Source organism: Thunnus albacares, chromosome 7 (assembly GCF_914725855.1).
Source record: "Thunnus albacares chromosome 7, fThuAlb1.1, whole genome shotgun sequence".
Classification (NCBI taxonomy): Eukaryota; Metazoa; Chordata; class Actinopteri; order Scombriformes; family Scombridae; genus Thunnus; species Thunnus albacares.
Window position 1 is genome coordinate 28079627 of NC_058112.1, and position 20883 is coordinate 28100509.

A 20883-nucleotide genomic window follows, 5' to 3' on the forward strand; every position below is an offset into this window, starting at 1 on the left:
TTTTCTTGACCTGACATGCAATGTTCAGTAGTGACAAAGTGTTAAAACCAGAAAAGTTTAATTGATCACAGTTTTGAGATGTTTCAGATACACCTAAAGAATAAGCTGCAATCGATGCCCTCCTGTTTATTGTTGCCATGACAACCAACACCAACTACCTGGCTGCCCCTTATTTACTATATTGTCTGTGATTCTGAAGGGACTTCAAATTTAAATGTGTTGTTTTATTCTCTTTGTTCTGTGTGCTCTAAATAAAGGGTTTTAAAACAAATAGACAATTTAAAGAAAAAAAATCTAAATAAATGAACTGAGAAACAATCCAAATACCTCCATACATGACATGAGGGGTCACTGAATAGACTGAAAATCATGTGAATCAAATGCTGTACGTTCAGAGATCAACATATTGCGACCCATCTGGGACAGGTTTGCTTACTATCCTCAAAGTCAAAACCAAACAAGGAGGAGCATCGTTCAGTTTTTATGCAGCTCCCAGAAAACTTGACATCTGCTCCACATTTTATTTTTTTTAAATCAAGGTTTTTTTTGTTTGTAACTGCCTTTTATGAAATTAAAGTTGAGACTATTAATTCATATCTTACACTGCACTTTAGCTGTGCTGTAATTCCTACGTCTTTTTATATTGTCTTCCTGTGTTTATTCTACATCTTTTATATCTGAACTTGTCTTTCCTTTTCTTTCATTATCTGTATGTCAGACTCTCTGTCAATCCAAAATGTCCCCTACCTGAAGTCCAGTTCTCCTGTTTTCCATTTCATTGTTCCCAGATCTATCTCTGTAATTTAAATTGACTGAGTGTTTAATAGATTAGACCCTCTCAGCAGGAAATCATTAACTGCAGAAAGGGAAACAAAAGAGCAGCCTATCAATTGAAGTCAAGTGGTAAGATCTTTAGATAATGTGCTGCCATCTAGTGGGAACATTGGTAACATGACTCTGTTTTGGAGGCTAAAAAATCTAGTATAACAATGGCCAGTTTCTCACTTTTCCTGCGCAACTGCCTCCAAACCTACTATTTTTAGCAGTTACACACAGGAAATTCCTCTTTCCTGGAGGCTTTAGAGAAATGCCTTCTCTCACGATCATCTAATTAAAGTTAAGCTGAGAGCGAAACGGCAGCCGCTCTCAAGAACTAAAACAGGCATCTTATTAAGCAATGTTTAACTTTAATTTCCTCTGCAGCAGCCAGTGTTTTTACAGTATTTACAAAAAGGAACATTCATCTAAAAAAACACACTGCATGCATGAACTTAATTTTCATGATGTGTGGTACATTCTTTCTTGACAGCATCATGGTGATATAACTGGATATAAGAAGAAGAAGAACAGCACGGAAATCAAATGAGTTCATGCCCGTAATTGGTATGATAGTTTTATAGAGTTTGAAAGTCTTGAGTTCACACTGTCTCTCAATTCCTCTGATTATAAGAAAAATGAAATAAACACCAAAATGAATTAGCCAATAAATATATACAGTACACAACTGTACCAGATGACATGATTACATACATTTCTGCGCTTGTGAATGATGATAAATGATGCCTTTAGTCATGGCTACCTTATATATATGAGATATTACAATCCATATTATATGTCCTTCAACTATTAACAAACACAATGGCTTCCAAAGAGTAGCATTACAGTGAAAAAATAGAAATATGTCTATAAAAAGTTCATTAAAGTGGCAGTAAAATGCATCAAAACTGGCTTTTTTCACCTTGTGTAAGACATTACACTTTCTGCTGAGAAGCATGCTGCACAACAGTGAACTGAAGGGACGTTTTTCCTCACATTACTATGCAGACATTTACACATTTTCAACAGTGATGGTACTGTACAATAGACTGAACCAATCACAGTGCACAACTGCAATGAGATGCTTGAAGTACGGCTTGAATGTGGCATCTTCAAAGATCATATATAATGTTGATATTTTCACTCAGCATGCCGCATATCAGTAGGGATTGTTAGTAAATCTAAGTTCACACTGTGAGCACATCGATGAGGGAGTTTCAGGGGGAACTATGTGAGTGTTCAACACGTGTGTTGATTTAAGAAAGTTGGCTTGAGTTTCAGTGTCACTGGCTAATCGACAGCTAATCAGACTGACATGCCTCTGTGTTGAGTCTTGGAGTTTCTGTCTGAATAGTGCAAGACGGAGGAGAAGCAAATCAAAGCTTCCCAGTTTTATACAGTTTGTAAATGAAAAAAGCAACAAACCTGCAAGAAATTATGTTCAGAAAGCAGCTGCATTTATTCTTGGTGTCATCAGTAGGTTTTGCTATTTTACTTCAATACTTTGTGAATTCCTGCTGCTGTACCAAAAACATGAAGTAATGAAGTCTTATTTTCTTACTGTTTAATCACATATTTTCTGATTTGAATCATAATTTTGATCATTTTAGGCCATATTAATGCTATGACTCACTGATGAAAACACTGAACACTAATGCATTTGAGAAGTTTGGCGTATTTTGCTGAATAACTCATCAAAGCAATTTAACATATGAAGTCAATGTTAAAAGCAGCAAAACTATGAAAAACTAAACTTTCTTCTGTACATTTTGTAGTTGCAGCCTTAGAGACACAACCCCATCCTTTCACATAATTATCCATGTTGCTCACAGTGTGAACACAGCCTTGACGCAGCATGTGACCTCTCGGCCAGTTCCCTTTAATATGGGTCCATTTACACAACCTCCAGTCCCTCTATTGGAACCATCACACTGACTTCCTCCTCTTGCCAAACACATTGTTAATGAGCTTGGCCATAGACTTAGACCCGCTGTAGCGGCGTCGGTCGGCACGATACTTCAGGTGGTCCATGACCTGCCGGATGAGCTGGGTGAAGAGGCCGGCGATGTCCTGGTAGCTCTCGGCTGCTGAGACCTCCTGGAAGTGACAGTGGTTCTCCTGTGCGAGGCAGCGGCCTTCGTCCTCTCGCACCTGCCGGGCGTGACACAGGTCCTGCTTGTTACCCACCAGACAGACAGGAACCCCCACCTCCCTGAAACAGAGACATACTCTTCTGATTAATGTGGACTGCTGAAAAAAACCTAGAATCAACCTGATGTGTGTCTTTCTGTGATGATATACAGTATATTCAATTTTACAGAGAAAAAAACTCTCTGGTACCAAGAAGTTTAAGTATTTTGTTCAGTTTATTTTGGTCACTTTCAACTTATACAACTCAAAAATACACATGTAAATAAATTATAAATAATAATCAGTCATTACTTTTGAAGCAATGACAAACCAAAGCAAGTTTATACTGATTGAAAAGGTGTTAGCTGAAGACTATGATTATTACACCTTTTTACATTCATTATTTTGTACAGATCCCTTTATATTTATACACTGAAAATGAAAGAAAGAAGAGATTATATCGCACTTACATAGAGAGGTAAATAGCACTTCTACTGGACCGTATCTGTTTTAAAAACTTGCTATAAACTTTTTTTTTAATTTTTGCAAATCTGTAATTTTATGCTTCATACTTTAAATGCTCAGACTGTATATTATCCTAGCCTTACTTTACATCTCTCATGTATTCTTCAAGAATAATTATTTTCATTATCAATGAATCTGTCAATTATTTTATCAATTAATCAATTAATTGTTTGGTCTATAAAATGAAAGAAAATTATGAAAAATGTTACTGATTCCTAAAGCCCAGAGTGATTTTCTATACTGTCTTCTTTTGTCCTGACTAGTAACCCACAACCAAAGATGTTCAGTTTAAAGGATCAGTGTGTAAGATTTAGTGCCATCTAGTGGTGAGGTTGCAGATTGCAACCAACTGGACACCCCCCCTTCCCCCTCCCCCTCCTCTTCCAAGCATGTAGGAGAGTCTATGGCGGTCACGAAACACATGAAAGGCCCTCTCACAGCCAGTGTTTGGTTTGTCCGTTTTGGACTACTGTAGAACATGGCGGTGCAACATGGCGGACTCCATGGAAGAGGACCTGCTCCCTATGTAGATATAAAGGGCTCATTCTAAGGTGACAAAAACATAATGATTCTTATTTTCAGTTGATTATACACTGATAAAAACATACTTATGAATATTATATTCCATTTCTGCCAAGTTCATTCCTCTAGAACGCTAGAACATACTGCACCTTTAAGACTAAAGAAACCAGGAAATATGAACTTTTGAAAATTTTATATAAAAATATCACCAGAAACTGACAAAACAGGATCTCTGATTCTCTAATCCACCAATTCTCCACTTTCTAAGACCCAGCAGTGACTTGTAGGATAGCAAGGCTCCCCTCTGTCTACACTCTCATTCACATCGTAATAAAATACCCTCACTGTGATGCTTCTGACCCTTTGCAGTTGTCCGTGCGTGCCTCTCGAATCTGCTGCAGGATGTTCTTGGCGTTGATGAAGGAAGTGCGGTCGCTGATATTGTAGACCACCACAAAACCGTCTGCCCAGTCCACTGGCTCCTCCAGTATACACCTGGCCTCTGAGCTCTGCCAAGGACAACACATGAATTTACTCCTGAATATATTCTGTACAGCTTGTTTTGTTCTTTTAGAAGTTATTAACTAATCAACAAGAGGTTTAGATCGGCTACTTGGCAGTTTGGTACTTTTGGTCACCGTCAGCTTTGGGAATCAAATATATAAATGCTAAATAGGGGGACTTGAACCAGCATTAAAGGACGGGTTGCATTTAAATGTGTGTTTAAAAGTTTATTTTAGGCTAATATAAAGCTCCAGCTGTCCAAATGAGTCAAATCAAGTAGATATCTTTCAGGATTTCAGTCTCTTTAGTGCCAGAGTCCTTCTTTTTGTTACTATACTTCCACCGCAGCTCAACAGGGAAACACTGTCTGAGGAAACACAAAAAGGGTTTACAGTTTACAGTCTTTTTGATGCTAAAAAAACGTGGCAGATGTGGCAGATATCCACTAGATGTGACTAACTCAGACTGCTGAAGCCTCATATAAGCTTCAGATAAACTTTTAAATGTATTTTTTTAAACACAAAATGACTGTGTGAACACACTGTGGATTTTGGCCCTCGTCACTTACATTGAAAGCACATTTCAAGGGGATCTTTTAACAGCCGGTATGAACAGGAGGAATGATTACAGCGACGAAAACCTCTTTCAGTGTTCATATGGGGACCTGTCTGTTGTTTTAAGACAGAATTGAAAAATTGTGAACCTATCCTTTAAGTGGCAAAGCATACGCTGAGAATGATTTTAACTAATATAAGGACAAATTTTAAAATTAACAACACAAAGATTTTTTTTTATTTCCTAAAATATGTGACAATGTGAAATAAATTACTTCTTATTGGCAGGCAGAATACATCATATGGTCGTATGGCCCCCATACAGAGTTTAACCACTCTTCTAAATCAGCGTGGGACATATATTAAACTGCCGGTAACCATAGCAACATTACTTCTGCTTGTTGCTATGTTACCAGATTATTCCAGCTGCTGAAGCGGACTTAACCATGAGTTTAACTGACCACAAACAAACTTTTAAAGATGGCAGTCGTTACAAAACATACCATTTTTTTTTCTTGATGGTCTATATTATAATGCACAGCAACGCGTTCTGATACAGAAAATAACGGACTTGGTCAACAACTAGTGCATTATTTTCTCATGTAGGACACTTTGTTGTGTTCTTTATCTCACTAATCTGCCCGAGCAACATTTCTTATAGTTAATTCTGTTCAAAAAGGTGATTCAGCTTTAATTTATGACATATCAGGAATATATTCAAGCTAGAACCTCACAGTATTCACTACATTACCTTCTGTATGTACTGTGTGGTAAGTATACTGTGTATTACACTTCTTCCAGAGCTGTTTTTACTGCTGTTCTTCCCTGAACAACATGTGCAGAACAAGAATAGGACGAAGTTTTAGTGACCTTGAGGAGAGGTAAACAGTGCAGGAGGGACGAGGAGCCCGAGGACATGTCTGAGCCCTCGACACTGTAAAAACCCACTCATCCTTCTCACTTTATTGACTCCACAGTTTCTTTGTGCACCATAGGTCAGAAGAGCAGGACATCGACAGTGTTACAGTGAGTTTAACCGATAAACACAATGACCAGCTCTTGTTCTGCTGAGCCTGAGGGTATTCCAATAAAACACTAACTTTGTAGTAAAAGTCCTCTTTGGTCTTGTTAAAGGAGAAGTAGGCAGGTTGGTGTGGCTCTTTTCTTCAAAGACACAGCCATTGCCACACATCGCCTCAGGATACTCTCATAAATCCCCTTGGATTCCCGACTTTATGTGCAGGACGAATCGTACACGTGCCGACCCAAGGTAAATATCTGACCACAGTTCATTCCAGGTCATGAGCGTGAACCGCTGTTTTCCCGGCAGCCTGGAGTCGGTCCAGTGTTTTACTGTTGTTATGTGAGACCCTTGTAGCTCCAGAACCAGACATTACTATGTTTTTGCCAAAGAGTTTTATCATATTTGGTGGATTCAGAAAATTCTACCATACTTGGGCTTTAAAAAGTCTTTCAACAACAGTGGATAAACTGAAAGATAACGCTAATTATGGGAGAGCTTCACTTGGCCCTCGACTAGCTGGAGATGGCAGGCTTTTCCTCAACAGTGAGGATTTGTAGACATTTTATATTGGCAATGATGTCATCATAGGGAAAATTAATGTTAATTAATGTGGAGATCTGGCCTCTAACTGTTGACAATCATTCAAACTGTATATTAAATTTACCTTCATAAGGATTACTTTGGTGTACACTAGGTTCTTGGAAAACGTCAGTCAGATACTCGTTGGTTAAACATACTGTACTGTGTTCCTTTTTAGGGTCAACCATGCACGCAAGGCAGGAAGCACTGAGTATATTTCCACCCCCATCTGATGCAATGTAAGAGGAAACAAAGAACTCTGGGCTCTGCTTTTCCAATTAAAAACAAAATATATAGTTAACCTATCCTATAAGTTTAGATAGCTTAGCAATGTTAGGTGTGTTGTGATGTTGTACCTGAGAGCAGGGGTCAAAAACTTCCAGATTCAGCTGCCTGCCATCGATCGACAACCTTTTATGATAAAGGGAATCTGCAAAGAGGATTAGAAATGGTCAAAAATAAATAACCTTGCAATATTGATTAAAAATATTGGGTGATGTACATTAATCTAATCTAATTTTGTGTGTTTTGTACTGTTGTTTTTTGTTAATCATGTATAAATTTATAGATATGCTACATTTATGTTTTGTTTGGAATTTGTGTCAACTTGAGTTTAACTTGGCTTGACAGATACAATGTTAGAAATAGTAAAATAACAGGAGATGTATTCTGATGTATTATATAATTAACAATTTTAGTGAGATTAACAGATTAACATTAACAGAAATTAGACCAGAAATTCATCTGTGTCTTGAAGGAATAGTTTAACATTTTGGGAAACATGTTTATTTATTTTGTCAACAGTTAGATAAGAAGATTGATAACAGCCAGCCAGAGAGAGTGGTATCAATCTTCTCATCTAACTCTCAGCAAAAAAGCAATTAAGCTTAATTCCCAAAATGTCAAACTATTATCTTTAAACCCATGGATGCTCAGATAAAATGTATGCACCTCTAAGTGACTGAAGCAGCAACATCGGTGATGTCTGCTGATAAACTCTGTGCTCCGGGATCAAAACCAAATCCTCACCAAAGTTTCATTTCATCAAATCTGGAAACACTTACTGGCGTTTGAGGCATATTCGCCGATGAAGCGTCTGGTCAGGAACCGCACAAGGACAGCTGGAGGAAACAGACGAAATTGAAAACAACTAAGTGAATCATGGCATCATTACACTCATCCCTCACAGGTGGCAGCAGTGGGGAGAAAATGACTCTCATTCACTCCTGCAGGCTCAACACCGTGCCAACAGTCTCTAGGACTGGAGGGGTGAAACTGTAGCCTCACATTAAAGAGGCTGCATGGCTTTACTGGAAGGTCTGTGTGCATATTTGGCAAGAGGAATGGTTATATTTCCCCTCTGTTTCGCCTCCAGAATGCGAGCAATACATAAAACTGACTGTGTGAGCCAGTTTTGGTCCCACAGACAATCAGTTTCAATTAAAGGCTGAAGTTTCAAGTGCTGAACCCTGGAGCACTGTTGCTGATGGTGGTCATGGGCCTCTGGAGGGGTTATACTTAGGCTATAGAGACACATAAATATGGACACAGAGTAAAACAGGTGCAAGGAATTCACACACGCCTTCTTAAAAAAGCAAAGGCAATGAAACATGCAAGACATTAAGACCCATTAGCAAATATTTTTGGGACATTTCTTCATGCTAGAATTGATTTATTTGGAGAGCAGTGAGCAAAACAGCATAGCAATAGCAATAAGTAAAAGCAGCAAAAGGCAGAAAAAAACATACAGGACGCACACGTGCACACACAGCATCTCCACAGTAACAACTCTGCTTCACTGCCACGCAGCGAGACTGGGGATGTCCCATTGTTTTATGAAGCTCTTACACAGCAAGGAGCCAGTCAGTCTTAACCACCACCACAGAGATTGAATACTGATACATGCAACAAGACGCCAGGCAGTAACAAAGGTCCTATAACTTCCACCTCTGCGTGCCTCGACAGCATTTTTCACTACAAGTTTAAAAATACAACGTGGAATGTGCTTGACCTTGCAGATTTCAGGTACGGTCACATTAACTGTTGAAAGTCCTGGAAACATTTTACTTGAAGTCCCCATTTTTTGCACTTACAGTCTGTGTATAAACTGTTAATAAATGACATATAACACACTATAATGTAGTTGTAATCAGATATAAGTGTTTAATTAATTAAACATTTATTTAACTTAATTAAATTATTTGTCAGCAACTATAACTCCTCCTCTGGGCATCCATAACTTGATGCTGGTGTATAATGAATGACATTTGTAATAATATAAAATATGTCTTCATAAGAGAAGTTATAATGGTTAACACTAAGTGGTTACTTAAAAATGTCATTATATCTGTTAATGGTTACTTTATATGTTAGAGACCATTTATTAAATGTTTTTATTGCTTATAAACACTAAATATGGGGACTTAAAAGGCTGATCTATTTAGTCACAACATAAACTAAACCAGTGGTGGGGTATTTTAGATCGCCTACAGAAAAGAGTGCCGACTCTGATGGATAAAACCTTAATACATCGTAATTTCCTTTCTCCGGTCTAAATCAGCTCTGTGACAGATGAGTTTTAATTTTACAAAGGTCTTCCAAAGGCAGAGATTTCCTGCAATTTCATTATTTCAGTTAAACCTCAACGACTGAAGCCAATAAATCATTTTTTCTTGTCATGTAACATGAAACTGAAATCCATGGTGAAAAGGGAAGTTTAACTTACATGAAAACATGCAGCTAGTTAGCTTAGCTTAACATCCTCAAACTAGCTAAATCAGCCTTTAAAGATGTCTGTAAGATTTTTTAATTTTTTTATTTTTTCACTTTTTTCACTTTAGGACCAGTTTTTCTTAGACTGCTGTTTTTAAGGTCAAGAACAACCCAGAACAAAACATTGGCATTGAACATTTCTGCAAACCACGGATACGTTGAATGTCTATGTTTCAATGTTGGCCATAATAATGATGTTTTATGATGTGGCAACGCTGTGGTTAAGGTCTGGTTAGCTTTAGGCACAAAGACCACTTGGTTAGGGTTAGGGAAAAATCATGGTTTGGGTTAAAATAAAATAAAAAACAAAATAAAAACAGCTGCAAATGTCCCGACATCTTGCTACAAACACCTGGTTTTGTCGGTTGAAACAGGAAGCGGGCATTGTTTTCGAGGTGGTCTCGATCCGTGCTCTCTGCTGATTTCCAACTTTCTGCCAAGAAACTTCCTAACCATCCACCGACCCCTCCTCCTCCTAATAAGAAAGTCAGCTCATATAGATCTCATGTGAACTACGTCACTTTAGAAATGTTGATATGATACATACTGATGAAATGTTAATATGCTATGTATTACATGTGTTGAAGCGTAGATATTCAACGTTTCTGTGGTTTGCAGAAACGTACAATGCCAATGTTTTATTCTGGAGACCAGGCTGTCAAGAATGAACTTTGAACAATGAACATTGTTAACAGTTAATTAGTTGGCTATAGTAACTATATATTCGGCCACCTGAAAACACTGTAACATGTTCATCTAAGGATATATCCATAAGCCTCAGGTTTCCTTTGAGAGAATGATAGAGGAAGAAATAGAAACCTATGCCATCACTCAGATAGACCTGTACAGGTTATGATGTGTTACAGTTACTATATGAGCAGTATCAACAGGTTTTTTGACCAGAAAGTTACAAATCTCTGGAGCTTCTGGGAAAATGTGGAGCACTTTGTTTTGTCTCAAAAAACATTCACACAGATTTCCTGGATAAATTAAATCTTAAAATCACCCAGACAGAGCAGATCATGTTACATTATTATGTCATTCTGGACATTAAGTAAAACATCAAAACAACCGCAAACAGCATTAAGCACTGCACCTCACCCTTTGGTCTATCTTTAATTCAATGTCCTCAATGCTGTTCAACACACATTTGGAAAGTTTTGTCTTAAATATTTATACACACTCACTCAGACATTGAGCTCAAACTGATTTTTACTCCCTTTATTACATCTGTGGTCGACACACAGTACAGAACAGTCACTGCTTGTTGAAGGAGACTCTGATAAGACTAAATCCTCCCAAAATATGCAGGACAGGATCATACACAGATCTGTGAGATGGATTCATGTTTGCAAGTGCTCGCATCTCATATTTTCTAGCCCACCTCAGATGAGTGTGTTATTACATCTAAACAAATCACCAACCTACAGTCCCACAATTGTAATGAAACTCATTTATCTGGAGGAGAAACCAAGCGTGTTAACTCAGGTATAGCTAAAGTAATTTGTCAGTTAATTGCTTAATCGACTGGTGGAAGGTTAATCAGACAAATCTAATAATCAATTGATATCCATTTGATTTAACTTTTTTTTTTTCTTTTCTGTTTTATATTCTTGTAACAAATGAATATCTTTGAGCTCTGGACCATTGGTTGGACAAAACAACTTGTTTTTTTCACATCACCTTGAAATCTGAAAACTTTTGGAATATTTTCAGACATTTTGTTGACTAAATGACTAAGCGAGAAAATAATCTGCTAAAATCTGTTAGCTGCAGCAAAAAAAATTAGGTGTGATGCCTTTCAGCTTCCTTTCTACTTTTCAGGAAGCTCGCTACACTTATAAGCTCCCTGCACGTAATTTTTACTCAAATAAATGTAAACAAGTCTAACACTACTGTTGTTCTGTTTCAATATACAATATAAGGTAAAGGTAATACTAAAACAGCTATTTATTATGCACCAAAATAATATATTTACCTTTTGAAAGACTCTTGCACACTGTCAGCACAGATCAATAGCAGCTTACAGCATTTTTAAAATGCATCATATACAGTACAGTGATGTTGACTGATGAACCAGAGGTATTTTTTTCTTTAGCTGTTGAAAATAAAAACCACTGCTAGCCTCTCACCTGATTTCCCAGCCCCCTGGCTTCCCAGCAGGGCCAGCTTGATGTCGTTCATGCCTGTGGTCTGTCAGGTCCTCAGCTGGCTCTCTGGCTGCAGCTCTGTGTTGTGTCTGGTATCTGGGTTAGCGTCGGCACACTAAATGCTCCTAACAGTCCAGGCTGGATGGGAATACAGGACTGCCCCCCTCTCTTTTTTCTCTTCAAAGGGCTGTTTCACTTTTTAAAGCCAGAGGGAGAGGCGAGAGGGGAAAACAAGCACCCCCCCCTCCTCTTTCTCTCTCTCGCTCTCTGTCCTTGCTCTCTCTCGAACACCTCTCTTTTCTCTGTCCCTCTGTTTTCTCTCTCTCTCTATTCTGTACCCAGCATATCTCTCTCTCTACCCTCCTTTTGCCCTCAATCCATGTTTTACTTCTTTCTGTCCTTTCTTGCGCCTATATATCTGCCTTTTTCTGTCTCTTCTCCCTCCTACAGAGAGATTACTCAAAGGTCATGACTGTGTAAACCTACTGTGTGCTGTTCCTTCTCTTGTAACTATGGTCTGGATGCCATCTATGGATATGTATGCTATTCTTCATAATCTTATGGAAGCCCATTCATGCCAGGAAAAGAAAAAGTGGAACAAATGAAAGGTTAGGAATGATAAATATAAAAATACTCATGTTATGTCAAAAATATGAGAAATATGAGAGTCAAATTAATACTTAAGAGAGATGTGATGCCACCTGAATTCCAACATCATGAGGAACGTATCTGTGAAATTGCAAAATGTACAAACAAAACCTATCTGCAAAATCCAAAATGTAAGTAATGCATGATTAACATTTTTTTTGTGGTTATAATGGTACCAAAATCCTGCACATTGTATCCAGTCAAATTGAGGAGACACTACTGTAAGTTAAATTTATGACATAAAAAGTCACATTTTTGACTTACTAATTCAAAATAATGAGATTTACAAGGGCAAATTTACAGATACTGAGTAAAAATCAGAACTTTTCAAGTCAAAATTATAAGACAGTTTTGACTTACTATAATGATTTTAATATAAAACTTTAATATAATATAAAAAATAAGTATAATATAAATGTTTTGACTTATTATCTGATAACTATTACTTAGTATTTCTCTTACTATGTAATAATCTTTACTTGAAAAGTAAAAAGTTTGAATTATCTTAAAATTTATGACTTTGTGTCTCACAATTTTCAGCCCTGTCTCCCATGTACTACTAATGATATGTAATAACTGCAAATACATTTACAGAGAACATTACCATACATTTTTATCAAGACAATAAGAAAATATTTTAATGAACATACCTGCAATCTTGCAAAATATTCATACTGATCATATCTGCAAATCATCCACTGATAATGTATTTTATTTGTTTTTCCTAGTTTAGTACATGCTCTTGCAATACGAGATAAGAAGTTTTTTATGGTTATGTTTTGGCACTCAAAGCACTTTTTTAAGGGTTAAGTATTGAGGAAAATCACTGACTTGAGGTGTGAGACACTATGAGTTTATTAACATTTAACCATAACTACAATTTTTTCTTGACCTTAACCAAAGTGTTCAAATGTGGGATGCGAACCCCGGTCTCTGGTGTTAAAGTCCTTCACTTTGTACGGACTCAGTAAGTTAAAATCACTACTTGTAATATGAAAATATGACTTAATTTCCCATAATTATAACCTTATAATATAATGTTTTTATTTACTTATTTATTTATCTTTCACAACGTTTCATCTTTTTTTTTTTCTTTCTGGCAGAAATGAGCTTCCATATAATGTGGCTTCTTATTCAGTTAAAATCAAGAAAGCGGCATCTTTATTTCCTTAGGTGGCGGAGTTATTGTTGACCTCTCTGTGATAAGATCTGACAACATCCTGCTGAGTCCAGTGTTAATAAAACTCTGGCTTGAAGAAAAAGTCATTTTACTAAAATAGTTTGATGTATTTTCATGAAGGGAAGGCAGTGATATGATGGGGAAAAAATGTTGATGACTTTGGTTACAGACTTTATCATCCATACAGTCCCAGCTCACCAGACTGAAGCAATGTAGTAAAGTCAGGGCTTGGGGTATGGTGTAAAAGCAAAACCATGAGTGGGCCTGCAATAAAAACACTGATTAGAGCATCAGTCATATTCGACATCAAACTGAATAGATTCAGAGAAGCAATCCATCTCCTTCAGCTTCAGCCGCCACACAAAATGTGGCACATACAGCCAATAAATCATCTTGCAGTAGCTTCGATTTCACAGACACAAACATGAGCCAACAAAAGGAATATTCTTTAGACTAAAAACACATTTTTTGTTCCCCCCTCACCCTTCTCACGTGCTTGTTCTGGGCATTTTGGGCCCATTTCCAAACTGGCTCCATTTGATCTTGTATCTGTTTGCGTGCAAAGTCAGTGACCCTTTTCCAAAAGAAAGCCTTTATTTTTACCCTCGTCTTTAGAGAGGGATAGCATGACTTGCCTTGGTGTTAACAGCATTTCACAAAAAAAAAATTACAGCACTGTTTTAAGCCTCAATTTGGGGTTGGTTTAGTCTATTTACATAGTTTCTTTATGATTAGAATGGTTGGATTGAATACCCCAGAATTTAGGATTGTGAGGCCCAGTCCTCTCCAGCATTTCAAATGTAAACAGGTCTTCATCCACATGTTAGTCAATGCATTGAGACCCCTGTCAGTCAATTTCAGAGTGAAAAATGTTTCCAAACACCACTTTTTTGGAGTATGGGCTACTCTCTTTTTGTTGATTTTAGGATCATACATTTAAATCCCATGAAACAAAAGCCCTAACAATGAAATGAAAACAGCCTGACCATATTATGGCGTCGAAATCAATATGCACAACATGTAGACTTGATGGGCTTTTGAAATGTTTACCAAGTTATGCTCTTTTCATTCAGTGATGTTTAGATATCATATATACTCTGCAAATCAGCTTGCATGAGGCAAAGTAATTGGTACCAGATAGCTTTACATAATACTGGGAGTTCAGATAAGGACTGAAATCAGCAGCATATCACCTACATTTTTGTAATGCTTCATGAGAACGCAGGAAAATGCTGAGAAATAGAGATTAATAATGCTTATCGGAAAATATGTTTGACTGCCTCAATCAAGTCTAATTCCATACCATTCAAGTAAGAACTTTAATCAGGCCTGAATGCTGAAACACTTGAGCTTGATGACCTCAATCAGCTGCATTCGCTTCGGATCAGAAAAACTACATGATCCATTGATACAAAAATTAAAATAGAACTGCTTTTCCTCTCATGCTTCTCATCACAAAACTTCTCAATGGACATTCCTGCTGTAATCAGGAAGGATCAAATTCGTCTGTTTTATTTCCAGGTGAGCACAGAGTGGAAGGCCCAGCCATCCATAGCAGCTTTTAATCAGACAGAGAGGGAGAAAACGTTTCTCCTGAGCTGATCAACACGTGGTTGCAGAGGGGCTTTCACATGGGACGACGTCATGTGCCCACAAAGTTACACACTCCAAGAAACATGTTATTCTCACCAGCTGCATACACACACACACACGCACACATACACATACACACTCGAAACTTCAACAAATCAACATCAAAGGGCACCACAGCACATCAGCAACATCATTACATAACGTCTGTGCACCAGGAATCTGTCTGGAAAGTTTCTGTTTATTCTATAAAATGAGATTATCTGCCAAGTGTGGCATGGGGAAAGTTATGTTAGAGGGGAGATTTCTACATGGCTGTGAGCCAAACGGGAGATGTCATTTCACAACTAAAGGGTTACTGTGACTAAATGTCATTATTGGGTCGTTTACCAGAGATCCTGTAAAAATTAATCATCAGCAATTTTATTTACATAAATCTCTAAATGTGTCTTGTATAGTTTTGGTTTGCTTTGGTGTATTTTAGCTCGTTTTAGTTTAGTTTAGTTTACCTTCTGGTGGTTTATTTTATGCTTAGTTTAGTTAGTTTAGTTAGTTTAGCATTAGCTTAATTTAGTTTAACTTTACTCAGCTCAGTAACTTTGTGATGTGATAAAAACAAAATAATAAAATAAACAAAACAAATATGTAAATATGAGAAGTTAACTGGTTGAAGCTTCACTGTAGTGTAGCTTAGCCATCTTAGCTTAGCTTAGCTTAGTTGTTCAGTTTACTGTTGGTAAACCTAGCCCAATCTTCATTTAGTGACTAAATGATGTGATGAAAATTAATTAACAAAACAAATATGTAAACATGCAAAGTTAATTGGGTGAAGCTTGTTCATTGTAGTGTAGCTTAGCCATCTTAGCTTAGTTTAGTTGTTCAGTTCACTGTGAGTTAGATTAGCCCTAGTTTAACTTGACTTAGTATAGTGACAGTGATCTGTTGATCTGTAGTTTAGTTGTTCAGTTTACTTTAGGTTAGCTTAGCTCTTAACTTAGTTTAGTTGAACTTGACGGTGCCATGCCATTGGTCTGACGGCCTGTTATCGCGTAAACAAAAGCCCACTGTTCCGAAGGACCGTTGCTCCAAAAATACACACTCGCCCTTGACATGCAAGCGATCATTTTAACCCAAACGATGATCTTTCCCTAACCATAAATTATGGCAGGGTGTCATTATTGGTTATCAGACACTGATGTTTCTTACCTGACAAAACAGGTTTCACTCAGTAAAAACTCCAATTTAATAAATCAGTTATGAGAATGTGTAAACTGCGTTATTAAGGCAGACAAGCATCATCTGGGAAACATCACATTTATTCACTTTACATGGAGCTAAAACTAATATCGAATTATGTTAAATGTTTGCCAAATGAGTTAGTGTCTGTTTATGAGTTGTAAGGTATTAAAAATGATCTTTTAGAACCGGTTAGCTCGGCACTGTTAGCAACAGGCCTTCAGGGCAGTGGGTTTTTGTTTTTGTTTTCGGGATAACGGGCTGTCAGACTATGGGCAGTCCCCAACTTCACTTAGTTTAATGACATAGTTATGTGATTTTTTTTAAAAAACAAATAAATAAAGCAAATATGCAAACATGCAAAGTTAATTGGATGAAGTTTGTTTATTGTAGTGTAGTTCAGCCATTTAGTTCAGTTGTTCAGTGTGGGTTAGCTTAGCCTTAGCGTAACTTAACATTTTTCCTTAACATTTAGTGACTCAGTGATGTGATAAAAACTATATAATAAACAAACATCCAAAGTAAATTTGGTGGAGTTAATTTACAATCCTAATAGTATGTAAACACGAATACTTGGTAAGAATCTGGCTTACCTCAATTTTATGATTAAAAAGAGGCAACCTTTACCAAAAAAATCAACAAATTTTGAGACAGATGATCACAGAGAGGACAGACTTCTATCAATCTCTACATGGCATTTTACAATGTGTGCCAGAAAGTCATTTTTGGAGGTAAATACTTTATTACTTAATGGCACAAAACAGGCAGAGGTCACTGTTCTTCAAGTCCAAATTGTAAAAGCTTTCATGGTTTCCAGCAGCTGCAGATGGTGGAAGGAGTGAATACATGGTAAAATCCCAATTAGGCCTATTTATCAAACAGTAAAAACCTTTGATTTTGTGACAGGAAATGATGGGATTTATGGGAAATATGGTCTTAATTTTGAGGACTTTCTCTGGCTTGAGATGGCAGCTATCGATCATTTTGACGGAGGTCTCACTCTGTAATTGTTCCAAGGAATCACAGTCAATGTGACTTTGATGTTTAATATCACACCTTTGCATTCATCCCATGTTTAACCTTTACTGTCCCGTGCTTTTTGGTTCTGTTGTAGTCAATCATTTCCTTTCAGAAATTCACACAAACATCTTGAACATGTTACTGTACTGAACCGTCATCCTCAGAGTAACAGGCACAGGCTGGATTGATGAAGTGCAGAGGCAACGGCTGTCCAACCCCATGACATCATAACACCCCTCATTCTCGTGCTTGGCCCTTCTTCTTCTTCTTCTTCTTCTTCTTCTTCTTCTTCTTCTTCTTCTCTTCCTTTCCCTGATTTGATTCCCAAATTTGGGCATGTTTCGACATGTTTCCAGGGAACAAAATTCAGCCCTGGATTTTTGTCCAACAATTGGATGACACATGCGGCCAATACACAATATTAGCACAACAGTAATGTCCCCCTCCATGTACATACTTTGTCCTCCAGAGGTTTCCAAAAACAGAGATTCTCACGTCATGACTATCATTTTTTCTTTATTTTTTTAATAGATAACGTTGCAAACGGCTGAATGAATCTTGAATATACATCTGCATGAATAACGTTATTCTTACCACAGCAGCTGGTTCATGACCATTGCCACCTGCACAGCTGCTAGCATCAGCAGCCTCCACCAGTGGCCGGTCTGCGACATCATGTTTGATGTGTGTTGAGGTTGACACACCTATCAAATGACTTTTCTTTTATATTTAGCTGCCTCTACCTCTACCTCTGGTGTTTTTTCTCTCTTACTTTCCTTTTCGCTTGTCTTTCCATGCCGCATAGTGTCAGTGTTGCTAGTGTTACGACTGTTGTTACAGTTACAAGCCACACAAAAGTTCAACTCATACGGCACGCATACATACCACCCAATCAGAAGACACGTCGAAGTAACGAGTACTAGCCAATCACAGCACAGGAGGCTGGGACTTGGCGAAGAACCGGTGAGGAGAAAAATAACACTGGTAAGCTTCGCTTCTGTCTCACCATAACATATACGGGGCCGCCCTGCAGTCCAACAGGGCCGGCAGTAACTACATATACATATATATATATATATATATATATATATATATATATATATATATATATATATACAATAAAGAGTTAGAAGAACAGCTGACATAACAGTGAGTGAAATACAAAAATTATGTGCAACATTATCTTGTTTTTCTGTTACATCCCAGATTTTTTTAGGCCGAGATACAGTCAAAAAATAAGGTAAAATACGACTCTGCAGAGTCCTTACTCCTACCATCAACTTTGGTCATAAACTAAAAAGTGGTGAAAACTTTTCCAGAAGGCTCCAACAAACTATCAGCTCTGCTCTTAGCACTATCCAAGTAAAACATCATGCACTTATCCCACTCCCAGGCACGATAATTTAAGAAATGCATGTTTAGACAGTAAGTGAGGAAATGAGTCTTAATGACCCTAAATGACACGGAGAGCAGCAAATCTTGGTTGGCAGTGTTTTGGAATAAGTATACGTCTTAAACAGCTGCTCCAAAATGATGACGCTCCTCTGCAATGAATGAAAAATATTGTGTGTCTAATCGTAGTTAATGCATGCTCTTGAGTTTGGCCTAAACATTAGATGTAGGTCTTATCTCAATAGAAGATGTTCTCCTGTGCAGCTGGAGGAACGTCAGCCTTTTTCCTCCTTTTTGTGTATATTTGTGATTCACCGAACATCAGACCAGATCAGACAGACAGAGTGAAGGAGGGCTTTTGATGTTCTTAAATGAAACATCTGCACATCACAAAACAGAAAAAAAGAGGGAGAAACATGAAGAAAAACTAGAGAGAGAGGAAAAAGAAAGAGAGCAGACATGTGACTGAAGTTTACTGGACTGAATAAAGTGGGTTTAAAAGACACAAGAGGGGAATAAACCTCCCTTTGATAGCATCTCACGGTCAATTTCCCCTATTCTATCTTACATTAGCCACAGGGCTGCTGGTCCTTAAAAGCTCCCTCTCATCTTTCTCTGTATGTCTTCATTCAATGGCTGTACACACAGATCAAAGACAACATATAGTGTTTATGACTGGACCAGAGTGGGTTTTATCAGTGGTTGCACCAGATTCTGTCCATTGGAAAGTCTTTTTATGGGTTCACAAAGTAAGAGCACTCATGGTGCAGCTTTCTTGACAGATTATATTACAAAGAAGTGCATTTTTGAAGTTGACAAAGTGTATGAAAGTATGAGCTGTCTAGAACAAACGGGATAAACTGTCCAAAGCAGTCACTTCATGTCTGACAAATTACGCTGGACCTGGATTTTGGAAGAACAAAATGTCCTGAAACGCTTGAAAAAGAGAAATCATATTTGTATGATGAAAATTGAAATCCGCAGTCGAAAGCTGACAGCAACAACACACAGTGAGCAGACCACCAAGAACTCCTCCAAAGAAAACACAAGAGGAAACCAACATGTCCTCCTTAAGATATTAGACTGACACTCAGTTTAGATATTCTAATAGTAAAAATTATGTATTAGATTCCTGTGGCATTATTCCCACCACAAAAATCTAACCAGGGACTACAGATGAAGACTATTTTTAACTATATTTGTTGCAATAGTGTATCTTGTTAAAAGAAACATGTATGGAGCGCAAACACATAACCTCAACATCCCTGGTTTGACTCGGGCTAGGGGTCTTTGTTACATGTCATGCCACTTTTTCACGCCTTCTTTTCACTATGAACTGTCCAATAATCATGAAAATGCCCAAAAACAAAACTTGAAAAAAAACACATTTCTTGTTTTAATGACGTACCAAGTCATCTCATTAAAACAATATGTGTTTTCTTATCATAATTTGATAAATTGGTATATTCATATGACAGGAAAACTTCCAGGTAAAGGCCAGAATGTGAGCAAATGTCCAGATAAATTAATTTTGTTTGATATGTATGATTTTTGTTGGTTGGTTGGTTTATTTAACAGGGACAGTACTGATTAACACTGTTACATCTGTAAGAAGAAGCAATGCAGCAGATGAATTGTATATAAGGCGTCTAGTTGAAGCTAATTAGCAGTTTCTGTCCTTGTTAGACTTTTAAATTTAAGTTGAAACAATAAATTGCTGCAGCAGATTCAGGATAAAAACAGCCAACTAGATAAAGTACAGTGTATGTTCATGTGTCTGTCTTCCCCCCACTGACGCCTTATCATATCCCTAACAAGATATATAGTTCATGTTGACGTAAAGCATTTCATCTAAGCCATCAAAGTGTTTTAATGATATTGCTCTGGTTGATGTTGTCCAGCACTCATAGTTGGACGACATAATCATAGACAGAGACATTACTGTCCAGACAGAATGATGAAGTTAAAAGTCATCAGCTTCCATGGAAAAAAGAGTAAGAAAGTTTATTCTACTCCAGTTAGTGTCAACCTGCTTTGATGGAGAACATTACTGTCAGATTGAGTTATATTACTGTTATTTACTGTCTGTAATTTACATTTCATTTCATTTTTCAGTGTGGGCTGTAGCCCTGTGTAAATTCCTTGTTTTCATTCATTTTTAAAATCCAGATCATGTGGTGTCAGATAGAGATGAGCTGCTCTGCTGGTCAGTAGAGATGCTTCAAATGGAAAGAAAATGAA

At 37.4% G+C, this 20883-nt stretch overlaps 1 protein-coding gene across 1 annotated transcript; it reads right to left on the minus strand.

Moving 5' to 3' along the window:
- Positions 1 to 1173: 1173 nt before the first annotated feature.
- Positions 1174 to 12428, minus strand: LOC122985859 (ras-related and estrogen-regulated growth inhibitor-like protein). Its single transcript, XM_044356835.1, has 5 exons — positions 11559 to 12428; positions 7719 to 7775; positions 7011 to 7084; positions 4354 to 4502; positions 1174 to 3028 (listed from the first exon to the last, which is right to left on the minus strand). Exons 1-5 carry the CDS (start codon positions 11608 to 11610, stop codon positions 2743 to 2745), a joined length of 618 nt encoding a protein of 205 aa, XP_044212770.1. The 5' UTR covers positions 11611 to 12428; the 3' UTR covers positions 1174 to 2742.
- Between the last annotated feature and the right edge of the window lie 8455 nt (positions 12429 to 20883).

Bases quoted from the DNA above. Each gene is read 5' to 3' on its own strand.
- LOC122985859 (XM_044356835.1), bottom strand. From the start codon at position 11,610: ATGAACGACATCAAGCTGGCCCTGCTGGGAAGCCAGGGGGCTGGGAAA. The intron at 7,776-11,558 runs GTGAGAGGCTAG...TGTTTCCTCCAG, and splicing joins CCAGGGGGCTGGGAAATCAG to CTGTCCTTGTGCGGTTCCTG. The intron at 4,503-7,010 runs GTACAACATCAC...TGTCCTTGGCAG, and splicing joins TTTTTGACCCCTGCTCTCAG to AGCTCAGAGGCCAGGTGTAT.